Source organism: Odontomachus brunneus, unplaced genomic scaffold (assembly GCF_010583005.1).
Source record: "Odontomachus brunneus isolate Ranch 3 - 2012 unplaced genomic scaffold, Obru_v1 Obru_scaffold_197, whole genome shotgun sequence".
NCBI classification, from domain to species: Eukaryota; Metazoa; Arthropoda; class Insecta; order Hymenoptera; family Formicidae; genus Odontomachus; species Odontomachus brunneus.
In genome coordinates this window covers 239,857-253,252 of record NW_022639647.1, presented here as the reverse complement: position 1 = coordinate 253,252, position 13,396 = coordinate 239,857, and the positions used below count along the sequence as shown (strand labels likewise).

The 13,396-nt window shown below is 34.7% G+C and overlaps 3 protein-coding genes across 3 annotated transcripts in view; 1 reads left to right on the top strand and 2 right to left on the bottom strand.

The window, feature by feature from the left end:
* Nucleotides 1-3,120, bottom strand: part of LOC116851966 — an 8,956-nt gene extending 5,836 nt beyond the window's left edge. The window contains exon 1 of the mRNA XM_032831899.1: nucleotides 3,018-3,120. Coding sequence (XP_032687790.1) covers nucleotides 3,018-3,120 — 103 coding nt within the window. The remainder of the gene's footprint in view (nucleotides 1-3,017) is intronic.
* Nucleotides 3,121-5,069: 1,949 nt separating this feature from the next.
* On the top strand, nucleotides 5,070-9,808 carry LOC116851954 (THAP domain-containing protein 1-like). Its single transcript, XM_032831885.1, has 5 exons — nucleotides 5,070-5,607; nucleotides 7,971-8,213; nucleotides 8,295-8,849; nucleotides 9,226-9,417; nucleotides 9,513-9,808. The coding sequence occupies exons 2-4, from the start codon at nucleotides 8,149-8,151 to the stop codon at nucleotides 9,344-9,346; spliced, it is 741 nt and encodes a 246-aa protein (XP_032687776.1). The 5' UTR covers nucleotides 5,070-5,607; nucleotides 7,971-8,148; the 3' UTR covers nucleotides 9,347-9,417; nucleotides 9,513-9,808.
* Nucleotides 9,809-11,450: 1,642 nt separating this feature from the next.
* Nucleotides 11,451-13,390, bottom strand: LOC116851955. Its single transcript, XM_032831887.1, has 5 exons — nucleotides 13,171-13,390; nucleotides 13,044-13,088; nucleotides 12,682-12,893; nucleotides 12,433-12,598; nucleotides 11,451-12,248 (listed from the first exon to the last, which is right to left on the bottom strand). Exons 1-5 carry the CDS (start codon nucleotides 13,226-13,228, stop codon nucleotides 12,154-12,156), a joined length of 576 nt encoding a protein of 191 aa, XP_032687778.1. The 5' UTR covers nucleotides 13,229-13,390; the 3' UTR covers nucleotides 11,451-12,153.
* Nucleotides 13,391-13,396: the final 6 nt, after the last annotated feature.

Here is a 13,396-nt window from a genome sequence, read left to right as displayed (position 1 = left end):
TCTAAAGCCCTAGACACAATGCGAGGCAATATAGCAGACCCTCGGACAAAAATTTTAACGGACAAAAATGTACGCCGCGATTCACCTATATTTAAATGCTTGGCAAAGCATTCGATACCGAAACAAATAACGCGTAACGCTTTATCGCATTTCTACAGACGCAGCTAGAAATTTCACGATTCGAAAGAGGAAGGTTTAATCTAAAAGATTCTACCAATACGACCTTGGAATGCGGTGGCATACATAACTATTTTGTTCGGTGAAAATTTAATTTCTCAAAAATATATTGTGTTGTACAGACCGAAGTTTGAGTTTAAGAAAACAACATATGTAACACATATATACATAATATTATCGTTGTGTTTTGTTGTACATACCTCCCGGAACACAATCCATTTTGCACGATTTAATTTGAACACTTTATCCTTGAAATATAAACGTTATACCAGAGCGGTGAAATTTCGGTTGACTGCGACTGCCACAACTGTTCAGTGCAAAGGGCAAGTTTAAACTGAGCTAGAAATTCATGTATAGAAATGTGATCCTTGGTTTTTCAGCATGAGGTGAGGGGTACAGTCCTCTACAAAATCCAATAGTCACATTTCATAAAATCAAAAAAATTTTTTTTTTACTTTTGGCCACGTTTTCGGGATTCTGGCCCACTGTGCGTCGGTCCTCGTACACGAGATCTTAGCTCTCGGAGTTTCCTTTGTAATCGAACGAGCCCGGCTCGTTCTAACACGATTGCGGATGCGGTCCAATCTCCCTTCTGGAGATCGCTTACGAGTATCGCGCAGGTCGTTTCACGTCTCTGCGAGGCGACGACGGTGTGATCCTAACGCGGATCCTTAATACGCGGTGTCAGAGCTACGCTGCAATGGAACGTAACCTCGAATTTATGATGACGAGTTCGCACTGCGAACCGAATCTCGCCTTCGCCTTAGTGCGAGCGAGATCACAACGTATCAAGTCTCCGCGTATTAATCGTTACATCTTCTAATTTTATACTATATATATAATCATATCATATATAATCATATTATATTAACCACATATATACATATACACCTTTATTTACTTTGGAAAGCTCTTGAGATAAGCTATAAGAATATGCAATAAAATATAGGGGGTTCCATTTAAAAAAATAAGGTTGACCTTGAAATGACCTTGAAGGACATGGTCAAGGTCAAAGTCAAAGTCATTATCTTACTCCCCGCTTGAAACCATACAACTTTGTTATTGGATATTTTCTCCAAAATGCATTCTAACTGAAGATATTAGGGGGGTCCGATACTTTTCGATGACCCTGTATATATTGGGAGTGTGAATAAGTTCTCGCCGTTTCACCATCAGATGGCGGTATAAAAATTTTGTGTGTTTAATTCAAGATGATGATATATCTATATTGAAGTTCTATAACCTATGTTTAAAATTAGTGCGTGTCTTTCCATTAACCTATAAAGAACATTTTCTTTTCGTAGCGTAAAACATGTCAAATTTCGTGCCAAATAAACCGTTTTTGCGGGAAATTTTATTGCACTACTTTATTCAGAAGAAATCTGCAGCTGAAGCACACAGAATTCTTGTAGAAACCTATGGTGATCATGCTCTGTCGGAAAGAACATGCAGAGATTGGTTTAACCGATTTAAAAATGGTGATTTTGATGTTCAAGATAGAGAACGCAGTAGTGCATCAAGAAGTTTCAAGACAAAGAATTGGAAACATTACTTGCTGAAGATCCATGTCAGATGCAATCCGATGTTGCAAAATCATTAAGAGTTGATCGAACAACAGTTTCGAAATGTCTGACAGCATTAGGAATAATACAAAAGGAAGAATCTTAGGTGCCATACGAACTGAAGCCGAGAGACGTCGAACGGCGTCTTGTCACGTGTGAACAGCTGCTTCAACGACAAAAAAGGAAAGGTTTCTTACATCGTATTGTGACTGGTGATGAAAAGTGGATATACTAAAGTATATCTCCACTAAGTAGTAATCCCAAGCGAAAAAAATCGTGGGTTAAGCCCGGCGAAGCAGTAGCATCAACGCCAAAGCGGAATATCCACGGTTCCAAGCTCATGCTCTGCATTTGGTGGGATCAGCTGAGGGTAGTGTATTACGAGCTGCCAACCCAACCAAACCATCACAGGAGATCTTTATCGACGACAATTGATGCGTTTGAGCCGCGCATTGAAAGAAAAACGGCCGCAATATGAGCAAAGACACAATAAGGTGATTTTGCTGCATGATAACGCTCGGCCGCATGTCGCGTCACCGGTCAGAACATACCTGGAAACACTGAAATGGGAAGTCCTACCCGCCGTACTCTCTAGACATTGCGCCTTCTGATTACTATTTATTTCGATGGATGATTAACGGCCTGGCTGAGCAGCACTTCAATTCGTATGAAGAAACAAAAAAATGGATCGATTCGTGGATAGCCGCAAAAGAAGTTGGGAGCGGTGCACTTGGACACGGTGCATTTGGACACAGCCAATCACAGCACCGTGTGATTAGAGACATTTGTAGGGCCCTTGGAACAGCGACTTGTGATTGGACTGTGTCCAATTGCCTCGTGTCCAACTGATATACACCCGAAGAAGAATGCTCACGTCGTAAATTTGCTGCTAAAAATCCATCTTGACCAACAAGACAGCGATACTTCATGGCAAAGGGCGAGACCAGTTAGAGGTTATTTTATCCAGTACACGCTTTCCAAAAGTAAGTCATTTATTTTGATTATTCATCCCACCGCGTTTATCCTATTATTACTATTCTTGATAATATTCCGCTGAGTCATTTTTCCATTCTTGTCTATCGAGACCCACACGTTGCTCCCCTTATTTTAATGGGTCGCCGATCATCCTACCAGCATGTCGAGTTAAACACCGTGCTCGACGTACTAGGGCTGTTGTCCTGCATCACATATTTTCCTCTGCGGGAAAGCCTTCAAAGAACGATACGGAATGTGGGCAGGTATCTCGACATAGATGAAATATTTCCTTTTCCCCCCTACCTTCTGCCACCTTCACCCTTTCCAACTTCTCCATCTTCTCCTCCACTCTATTCTCCACCTTTCTCGTCCGACCTAAATCCGGGAGACTAAATTTCACACACATTCCTACACTTTCACACGTAGACATATACATGCAGATTTTCACATCGCTGTTTATCCGATTATCAGTTGTAAATCGGTATATTGTAATTCATATAATCATCTAGAATAAAATTTTATATTTATTTACATCATGTGTTTATAACCCTTGTTAATATTTCCATCTCGACCTAAACCTTCATAACCTGAATCCCCCTTTTTCCTTTATCACTCAAAGTCTAATCCCGAGTAAAGGATTCGATTCTCTCACTCGAAATCGGACCGCTCACCGTACGTTGGTGCGCCGTGTAAAGTGACTTTTCCAATGACTGACCGGCTTATCAACCTTCGAGTACGGCGAGGTTTATCGTAACAGTCGTTATAGTTGCGTTCTCCTCTAGGACGTAACAGATATATGGATAACGTCTAGATATCCAGTGGACGTCCCCAGTAGCTATAGGGTGGATATAGATATATGAGTAACGTGGAATATCCAGTGGACGTCTCCAATAGGGTGGATATATAGGGTGGATATGGATATATGAACAACGCGTGGATATCCTCAGTAGCTATTAGGTGGATATGAATATATGGATAACGTGTGGATATCTAGTGGATATCCTCAATAGCTATTGAATAGACATGGATATCTTATACAACTATTAAATGTCTATTAGATATCTATTGTAGATATAGACATTATATGGATATGTAGATATACACTATATTAGATATTTCGTTCTGTATGGGATCGGTGCTCTGCATTATCTAGTGAATTACTAATTCAAATCAAATTTAAACTAAATCAAACCAAATCTAAACTGAACCAAATCTTACATTTATGATTGTTTCAAATTTATTTTTAGATGTTGAACGAATCGTTTCATTGGCTAATGTATTTGAAAATGAGATAATTTTTAATAAAAGATCTGATTATCCCAGACAGCACAGAAGTTTCAAAAAGCTTTCAGGAACATTTAACTTTTCTGAGATCTTCCTGAAATCTTTCTGAAAGTTTTTTTAAACTTCTGTGCTGTGTATGGTTGTGGTCCGATTCACGTTTACAGCACGTTTACAGCACTATAAGCATATATGTAATACTATTATATTGCAAATAGAGAGAAAAAATGGGCATCAACATCACAATGCAAACAAACTCTCACTTCCACTTCCATTATATACTTCGACGCAAATGCGCATGCATGCGTTCCGTGTGATCATAACCTCACCAGTTAACAGTGTGTGACTATGGCCCGTATTCTGAGTTCTCTTTTAACGATAAATGAGCCTCTAAAAGAGGTTTATGAGTCACCTGATTGGCTGAGAAACTACATTTAAACTACATTTCAATCCTTTAAAAAAAAATTCATGGAAGAGGATTTAACTTAAGAAACAGAGAACTATGGTTCTCCGATTGTAATTTTGTCTGCAATTCTCTTCTACAAGATCTGCACAGTTTTCCATTCACTGGAATTTCGCCTGGAAGCTTTAGAAGCAGAGTTTTCGAGATGTTTCTTAAATCAAATCCTTTCCCAAGACCTTTTTTTTAAAAGGATTGAAACATCGATCAAACCACTCTACCTATGTTGCCTAATTACACTATGATCTATTTAAATGTATAAAATAAAAATAAAAATAAAAAAAGCACCAAAATAAAAGTCACAATTAAACCCAAAATCAAACTGAAAGTACGGAATAAAACCAAAGATCAATAACAAAATTATAAGAAAATAATCAAAGTCATAAAAAATCAAATGATATTCTATTTAGTATTCTATTCATCTGAGCCATAGGGTGATATTAAAATGAGGACGCGGCTCAAAAGAATCGAGAATCGAGTATCCTTTCAGGAGATCCGCACGCTGGGAGCAGACAGAAGACACGTACATATACGCCACACCACTGTGTGGCACTGTCAACAGTGCCCGCCTGCATCGTTGATAGGCGCTAGGTCCTAAAATAGGCTATATTTGTGAAACTAAAAATTTATCTATCTTGATGATAGAATTGTTTTAAAGGGAAAGAATTCTATTTTTTAAAGATATTTTTGAAGAAGATTGAAGATATCTAAATTTTAGAAAAAATGAGTTTTATTTTGACTTTCAAATATCTTAAATAAATTTTGATTAAAAAAAAACTGTTTACGTAGAATTAAAATTCGTAATAAAATCTTTGAAACCCCCCTTCGCTTTTTATAATCGGAGTAGTTTATTGTAATTTACCGCAATTTGAAGTTAGACGCGACGCATCGCGACGGCTAAAATGATAAACATTCAAGCCCCTGTAAGTAGACAATGTTGGTCGTGGGTTAAAACATTTGGGCAACGATTTTAGTTTTGATAGAATTACAATTGATTATTCTTCTATAAGTTGATAGTCAATTTCTTACGGCTTAAAGTTTACTGCATCTATTGTAGATCGGGACTAAGGATCTTCACATACACACGAAAGAGATGTAAATCCGACCGAGGAATCTTCGCGTGGTACACCTTGGGTAATGCTAATGCTAACGGTACTGTAACTTTCAAGCTTTATTACTCAAAAAGTACTTAATGAGAAAATATGTTATTATATTGTTTCGAAAAACTCTCAAGATAAGCTACAAGAATAGGCAATAAAAAATAGCCGGTTCTATTTAAAAAATTCAAGGTCACCTTGTCCTGATCTTGGCGACCCCACCCAAAGTCAAACTGAAAGTAATAATAAATAGATTTTTTGAAACCGTATAACTTTTATCGAAAACACTTTTTCCTAAAATGCTTAGTTTTCAAGATATTTCGCCGTCCCGGAACTCTTTTGACACTCTGTATATTCATTTTCAAATCACGTATATTTAAATAAGTTTTGAAACTAGGATAACGAGAATTGATGATGCACTAATGACTGCAATTTCAACATATTATTTCTGAGATGGAGATTATTTGCAAGATCTAACATAACAGTGTATGTATCAGAAAACTTTTTAAAACAATTTTTTCATAATCTGAAACCAAGTATATAAGTTTAATGATTCTATGTTCTATCTCTCTCCAAGACAATATGAAAATTCAATGTTGTCAGCATAAACTTTGGTTGTTGACGCAAAAAGTTCAACATTAATAGACTTGCTATTTGTAACTTGGATGATGATAAGCATATCCACGGTTTGCATTATCCCTCCAGTAAATATTGATTATTATAGTAATATTACATAGAAATAACAAGTAATGTAACATTGATTATATGAATGTTATAAAAATGTCACACATAAGTCTTTTGCGCAATATCACAACAATATTAGGTGTACAACTTTGTTTCCGCCGTTTTTTTCCGAAATTCGAGGGTTTATTGTAAAAAACTGGTTATACATTTATGATTCAAAGTATTGTCCATCGCTGGCCACTACTTTCTCCCATCTTTCGGGCAACGTACGAATCCCGCGTCGAAAAAACTGGTCATCTTTTGAGGCGATCCACGAATCGATCCAATTTTTTACTTCTTCATAAGACCGGAAGTACTGGTCAGCCAGGCCGTGTGCCATTGATCGAAACAAGTGATAGTCAGAGGGAGCAACGTCTGAAGAATACGGCGAGTGGGATAGGACTTCCCATTTCAACATTTCCAAGTATGTCTTGACCACTTTTGCAACATGGGGTCGAGCATCGTCATGCTGCAAAATTACTTTATCGTGTCTCTCGTTGTATTGCGGCCGTTTATCTTGCAATGCTCGGCTCAAACGCATCAATTGCATTCGATACCGATCACCTGTGATTGTTTCAGTCGGTTTTAACAGTTCATAATACACTACGCCGAGCATGATCTTGGAGCCGTGAATATTCGGTTTGGCCGTCAACGTGAAAGCATGGCCAGGAATTCCCTATGATTTTCTGCGCTTGGGGTTATCGTAATGAACCCATTTTTCGTCCCAGTCACAATGCGATGCAGAAATCCCTTCCGTCTTTGCCTTTCAAGCAGCTGTTCACAAGCAAACAAACGCCGTTCAACATCTCTCGGCTTCAATTCGTACGGCACCCAATTTCCTTGCTTCTGAATTATTTCCATAGCTTTGAGACGTTTTGAAATGGCTTGTTGAGTCACTCCCAATGATCGTGCCAATTCTTCTTGATTTTGACACGAGTCTTGATCAAGTAATGTCTCCAATTCTGCATCTTCTTTCTTCTACCGCTATGCCGGTCTTCGACGTCAAAATCACCGTTCTTGAAGCGTTGAAACCACTCACGACACGTTCTTTCACTAATAGCGTCCTCACCATAAGTATTTGAGAGCATTCGATGAGCCTCAATCGCAGATTTCTTCATATTGAAGCAGAAAATTAAAACCTTCCGCAAATGACGAGAATTTGGCTCGTAAACTGACATTTTCAATCGAGAATAACTTTATGATGCAGACACAAATCGACTAATGTTTCTATGGGGTTATGTTGACAGATGCCCCAGTTTATTGTATGACGTCGATGATCTGTTTATTTCGACCACCACTTATCGCTAAAGCCATCTATAGGAAAACGGCGGAAGCAAAGTTGTACACCTAATATATGCAGAAACATAATTATATTGAAACATAATATTATTAAAATACAACATTGTTACAGAGACACTTGTAATGTAACAGAAATAGTGTTAAAATACATGACTAGTATATAAAACATTATGTTAAGTGTTACACTGATGAGTAGGAAATTACAACTAACCAGTAATTTACCGAAAACATATGCAATATTGTAGCATTTGGTACATTTACGTAACATTAATATAACTTTGTTTACTGGGTCAGCAATTTCGGACATGGCCATCTCCATTCTTTTTATTTTATTACATCTCTCTCTTTCCCAAAACAAAATAAAAATTTTCCCTAATTATAATTATAACATCACAGATGTCTATACTAGTACTAGATCGCTAACTTCGTCAAAAGAGGTGTGACCAGCAGGATTTCCGGTTTTAACCATGACACCCTGCAACAAAATGGCGGCGGTGCGCGTGTGATGTGTATGTCTGTCATGTGCATGCACATGTGATACCCGACGTGGCGATACAAAAAAAATTCTTGAAAGATGTCTAGCTGTTGTTGCATTCCAAAATGCAAAAATACCACAAAAGATGGTTTTCATTTATTTAGGTAAGTAAAATGTATTTATTTATAATTCGAGTTTTGTAATATTTAAAGGTTATGTTTCAGTTAAAAATGTAAATATTTCAGGTTTCCGTTAAATCGTCCGGATATTTTAAAAATGTGGATTGATGCCATTGGAAGAGTCGGTTTTGAACCCACAAAATATCATTTAATCTGTAGTGCCCACTTTATAGATACAGATTTTATGGAAAGACCTAATGCAAGTGGCGTACGTTTAAAAAATCTTGCTGTACCTTCGATATTTTGTGAAACTTCTGTTCCTACCGTTAATTCTATTTCTGCGGATATTACTACGATTGAGATTTCTTCAATTGAGTTTGATACTACTCCTGTTTCTGCATCTGCTGTAATGCCAGCAATTGCATGGAAAAGTATATTGAAACCAAGAGAAGATAATTCAACATTTTCAATTCCATCGCCGAGTACAAGTACTACTGATATCATGAAAATGAGCATGCGAAAACCGAGAAAAATCATGTACAATTCACTTTTAAAATTGAAAAAGCAGGAAATAAGTCCACGGAAAAAGCTAATGTGGAGAACAATAAAATCATTAAAGCAAAAGCTAAAAAGAAAAGAAGAAAAAATTCATTATTTGGAGAACTTATTAAAAATTCTAAGGTATGACAACAAATTATAAATGTGTTCCAAAGCAGTATATATATATTGAAGCTTGCGCGTTCAGCTATTTTGCTGTTCAGTGCAAGTGTGGCTATATATCCTAACTTGTAGTGTAACTTTCTCATATAAAAATATACTGCTATATAAATAAACCAATACAATTTGTATTTAAAAATAGCTTACTTTTAAGTAAGCCTACTAAAATGCACAAAGAAATGCTGCAAAAGATATGCTATATCAAACAAACCGATTGAATAAAGGCAAGCTTTAATTTATGCAGCTTTGTGCAAATAATGTGTAAAATATTTAAAATTGTAAAATTATATACATTTTATTAATGTGAATTGTATAAACACTGAATTGTGCATTTAATTAGAACAAAGAATCTTCTTGAGAGAGATCCAAGTGAGATTATAGCTAACAATTTTGATGCAAGCATTAGCAAACTATTCCAAAATGAATGGATCAATAAAAATAGAAATAAGAAAGGTTGTTGATATAGCAATGAAATAAAAAAATTTGCTGTAACTTTACATTTTTATTCGCCGAAGGCCTATAATTATTGCAGGTATATTTCTCAAATTGTCATTGTTATTTATAAGATTTTTAAATTAATATTAAAGATTACATATTATTATTAAAAATATTAAATATTATTTTTAGATCAATTTTACATTTACCGCATATAAGCAGTATCAGAAATTGGATTTCGTCGATTAATGCGGAATCTGGTTTTATGACAAATGTTTTTGAAGAAATATCGAAATTTCCAGAAGGTTTGCGCCATTGCAATTTAGTATTTGATTCGATGGCGATTCGGAAGCAAGTGCTGTGGGATGCAACATCTGAAAAATTTGTCGGATTATGCGAATATGGTAATGGATTATCTATCGAAGCTGCGGAAACTGAAGCCACTGAAGTTCTCGTTTTCATGTTGGTTTCTCTTAGAGGAACATGGAAATGGCCTGTAGGTTATTTTTTTTGTGGATAAAATAACTGCTGCAGTGCAAACAGAACTGGTAAAAACAGCATTAATAATGTCACAACAATCGGGTATTCGAGTATGGAGTGTTACGTGTGATGGAGCTTATGTAAACTATTCAACAATGAATTTGTTAGGTTGCAATTTGTATACGACAAATTACAATGAATTGAAAAGCACATTTAAACATCCCAACTCTGATTGTGATGTGCATTTCATACCCGATGCCTGCCATAATGTAAAATTTGCCCGGAACGCATTTGGTGATCTCAAAATTATAAAATCTCCCACTGCGCAGATCAATTGGAATTATATAACAAATTTACATAAGCTTCAACAAAAACTAAATTTAAAATTTGCAAATAAACTTAGTTCTGCGCATGTAAATTTTAAAGCCAATATTATGAAAGTAAAGCTTGCTGCACAGGCTTTAAGTTCTTCAACTACTGCTGCTTTGAATTTTCTGCAATTTTCAGAAGTTGAAGAATTTAAAGATTGTGCTGGTACAATAGAATTTATTAAGGCAATTGATGAAATTTTTGATTTTTTAAATTCACGCAATCCTTTCGGAAAGGGATTTAAAAAACCAATATTTTATAATAATATCAACTTCTTACAACAAAGAATAGAACAAAAAATTCGATATTTATATGCACTAATGGGACCTTGCAACATTAAGTTATGTGCTAGTAAAAGAAAAGCTTTTATTATAGGTTTTGCGACTGCTGTCAAATCAATATTTAAAATAGGTAAAGAGATTTTGTTAGAACCTTATTTTAAATACTTAATGACATATAGATTCAGTCAAGATCACTTGGAATTATTTTTTGCGCAAATACGACAGCGACATGGTTGGAATAACAACCCTAATGTGTTACAATTCAAAGTAGCAATAAAAAGTTTATTAGTAAAAAATTCAATATTAGCATCAGTAAAAGCGAATTGTGCCGGTTTTGATATAGAAAACGATGTGCAGTTTAAATTAACATGGGCGAAGAAAAAAAATTTTAATAATTGGCATGATAATATTGATAGTACAGATTCTGATAATAATAACAATTCTGATAATAATAACAATTTATTTTATGACTCTGAAAACGAAGAACTATATCGTATCAATATAAATGATAATATTTTCTTTCAAGACAACATATTATATTATATAACAGGTTTCATAGTAAAAAAGATAATTGTTCAGTTAACATGTAAAGGTTGCATTGCCAACATTACAAGAAAATTTGGCGATAGGCAATATAACAGGTGTTACACAATATTAATTGATGTAAAAAATAAAGGAGGTTTAATGTATGCATCGATTCATGTATACAAAATTGTTTGTGCAACCGAAATAGAATTCCATCAATCGTTGAAATATAAAAATAAGTTACCAAATAAAAATGCCCAAGGAGAACAAAAAGTCATAATAATGTCAAAATGATGTCAAAAAGACGTCAAAATGGTGGAACTCACAATGACGTCAAACCGGAGAAAAAAATGACTATAATTTGACATCATTTTGATGTCATTTTGATGTCATTTTGACTAGTACACCATTGATTTGTATTCAGTATTGGGAAAAGCAGTTTCACGAATGCAGAGGTGAAGGAACAATACAGAAACAAATTACAATTACTTTTTATTATAGTGCTTTTGTAGTACACATTATTTTTATCCACAAGAAGAAATATTATATAAACTATATCAATAATAACTAAATTAAAAACTATATTATGTTATATAAACTGCATATATATATAAACGCTATATTTATATTACATTATATTAACTCTGAGGACGGATATCAGTCCTCTTAAAGACATACAGAATACGCAAAAAAAAATTGAAAAGTCCTCCAAATATAGTATCTCAAAATGCCATCTGTCAACAAGATTCAGAAAGAGTTGAAGATTCAATCTCAAACATAAGCACAGTTCAACTTAAAAGATATTTTGCATTTCAAACATTTGAACATTATAGAGAAGTCTTGTTACTTTACCAAGGGATACAAGAGATAACATAGATCTTTCCTAACTTGAAGGACATTGTTTTCTTGAAAACATCAATAAACAAAATTATGTAAACTATGTAAACTTCACAAAATTATGGCAGTACATCATGAATTTTTTTAAATCAAAGAAGAAACTAAAATAAAAGCCTCAAAGGCAGACAAATATATAAACTGTGCAAAACAACTAAAACGAAAAAATAAAAGACAAATAGAATTCATGAGAATCACAGCAAGTTTTCATGGAACATACAAGCTTTTATGGAATTCATATACAGTGAAAAATAACTATAAAAACCCCAAAAGACCTAATTGATCTAATCTGATCGTTGCATGGAAGTATTGAACCATCGTTTCATATGGTCTTCAAATACAGAAATGTGTACGTTAGGAAACTTCTTCAAGCAAACACCTATTAGAGAGAAACAAAGGAGTATTTTAATATTATATATATATATATATATATATATATATATATATATATATATATATATATATATATATATATATATATATATATATATATGCTTATATATGAAAAAAGCCAAAGTTAATAAATCTGAAGATAACTGTTTAAAAAGTAAGATGATACTCACTTTCTACTAGATTTTTGAGTTTGGACTTCTCAAAACTGAGTTTGATCCCTCCAGAACCTTTCCAACTAATAAGTCGTGCCAATTTATTCCTAAGGAGGGTCGACAAAATAGAGTAAGTGAAGAGAGAGGTTGTCTCTCCCTTCCCCTTCCAAAACAGGTACTTGAGCTACAACACAGAGAAAGCCAGTCAACACTTACTTAATGAATACATATTAGTACCTGCATTATTAACAGTGGTAGAAAACTCACCATTTGACCATACAATATTTTATCATCTAAATGATCATTAAAGCTTGCAAGAGATTCCAGTGGCAAGGAAGGAAACCCTTCAGGCCGATCAAAACCATTATTATTTGGGAACAACTCGTTCAAAATTTGGGAAATCCCAATATTCTGCCAATCTATCTTTGCTGACAATTCTTGCATGTAATTTATTAGGAGTACTTGATCTGGAGGCTTACCTGCCAAAAAAAACCACATGAATCAAATGGCAGCTTTGGAGTGTTGTAATTTGCCCATAATATAAAAAGTCATACAAACTTGTCAATTACTAATAAAAACAATTTTCATTACTTTAAGGATATAAGAGGATAGAAAATATAAAGACTTACTGCCAGTTGATCCGCAGTTTCTGCATCCTGTTGATGACTGTGATTCTGTGAACAAAACCAAATGTTCAATTCGGAATCAACTGAGCAGTCATTCATTTCCACAAAAATAGGCAATCAATAAAAATACCTTCTGATGAGCTTTTTGATGATGTAGGTCTGTCTAAGAAATCTTTTTTTTTATTCATTCTGAAATAATTATTGTGATCAGACTTTAGTGTGCTTACACCATGAAAATCTGGAGATTGCTCACAAATGTTAGTCGCTTCCGCAATTTTAGATGGCTCAAAATTGTTAGAAAACTTTGTGGATCTCAAAGAAGACCTATCATTCTTAGAAACTGACTGTTTTAATTC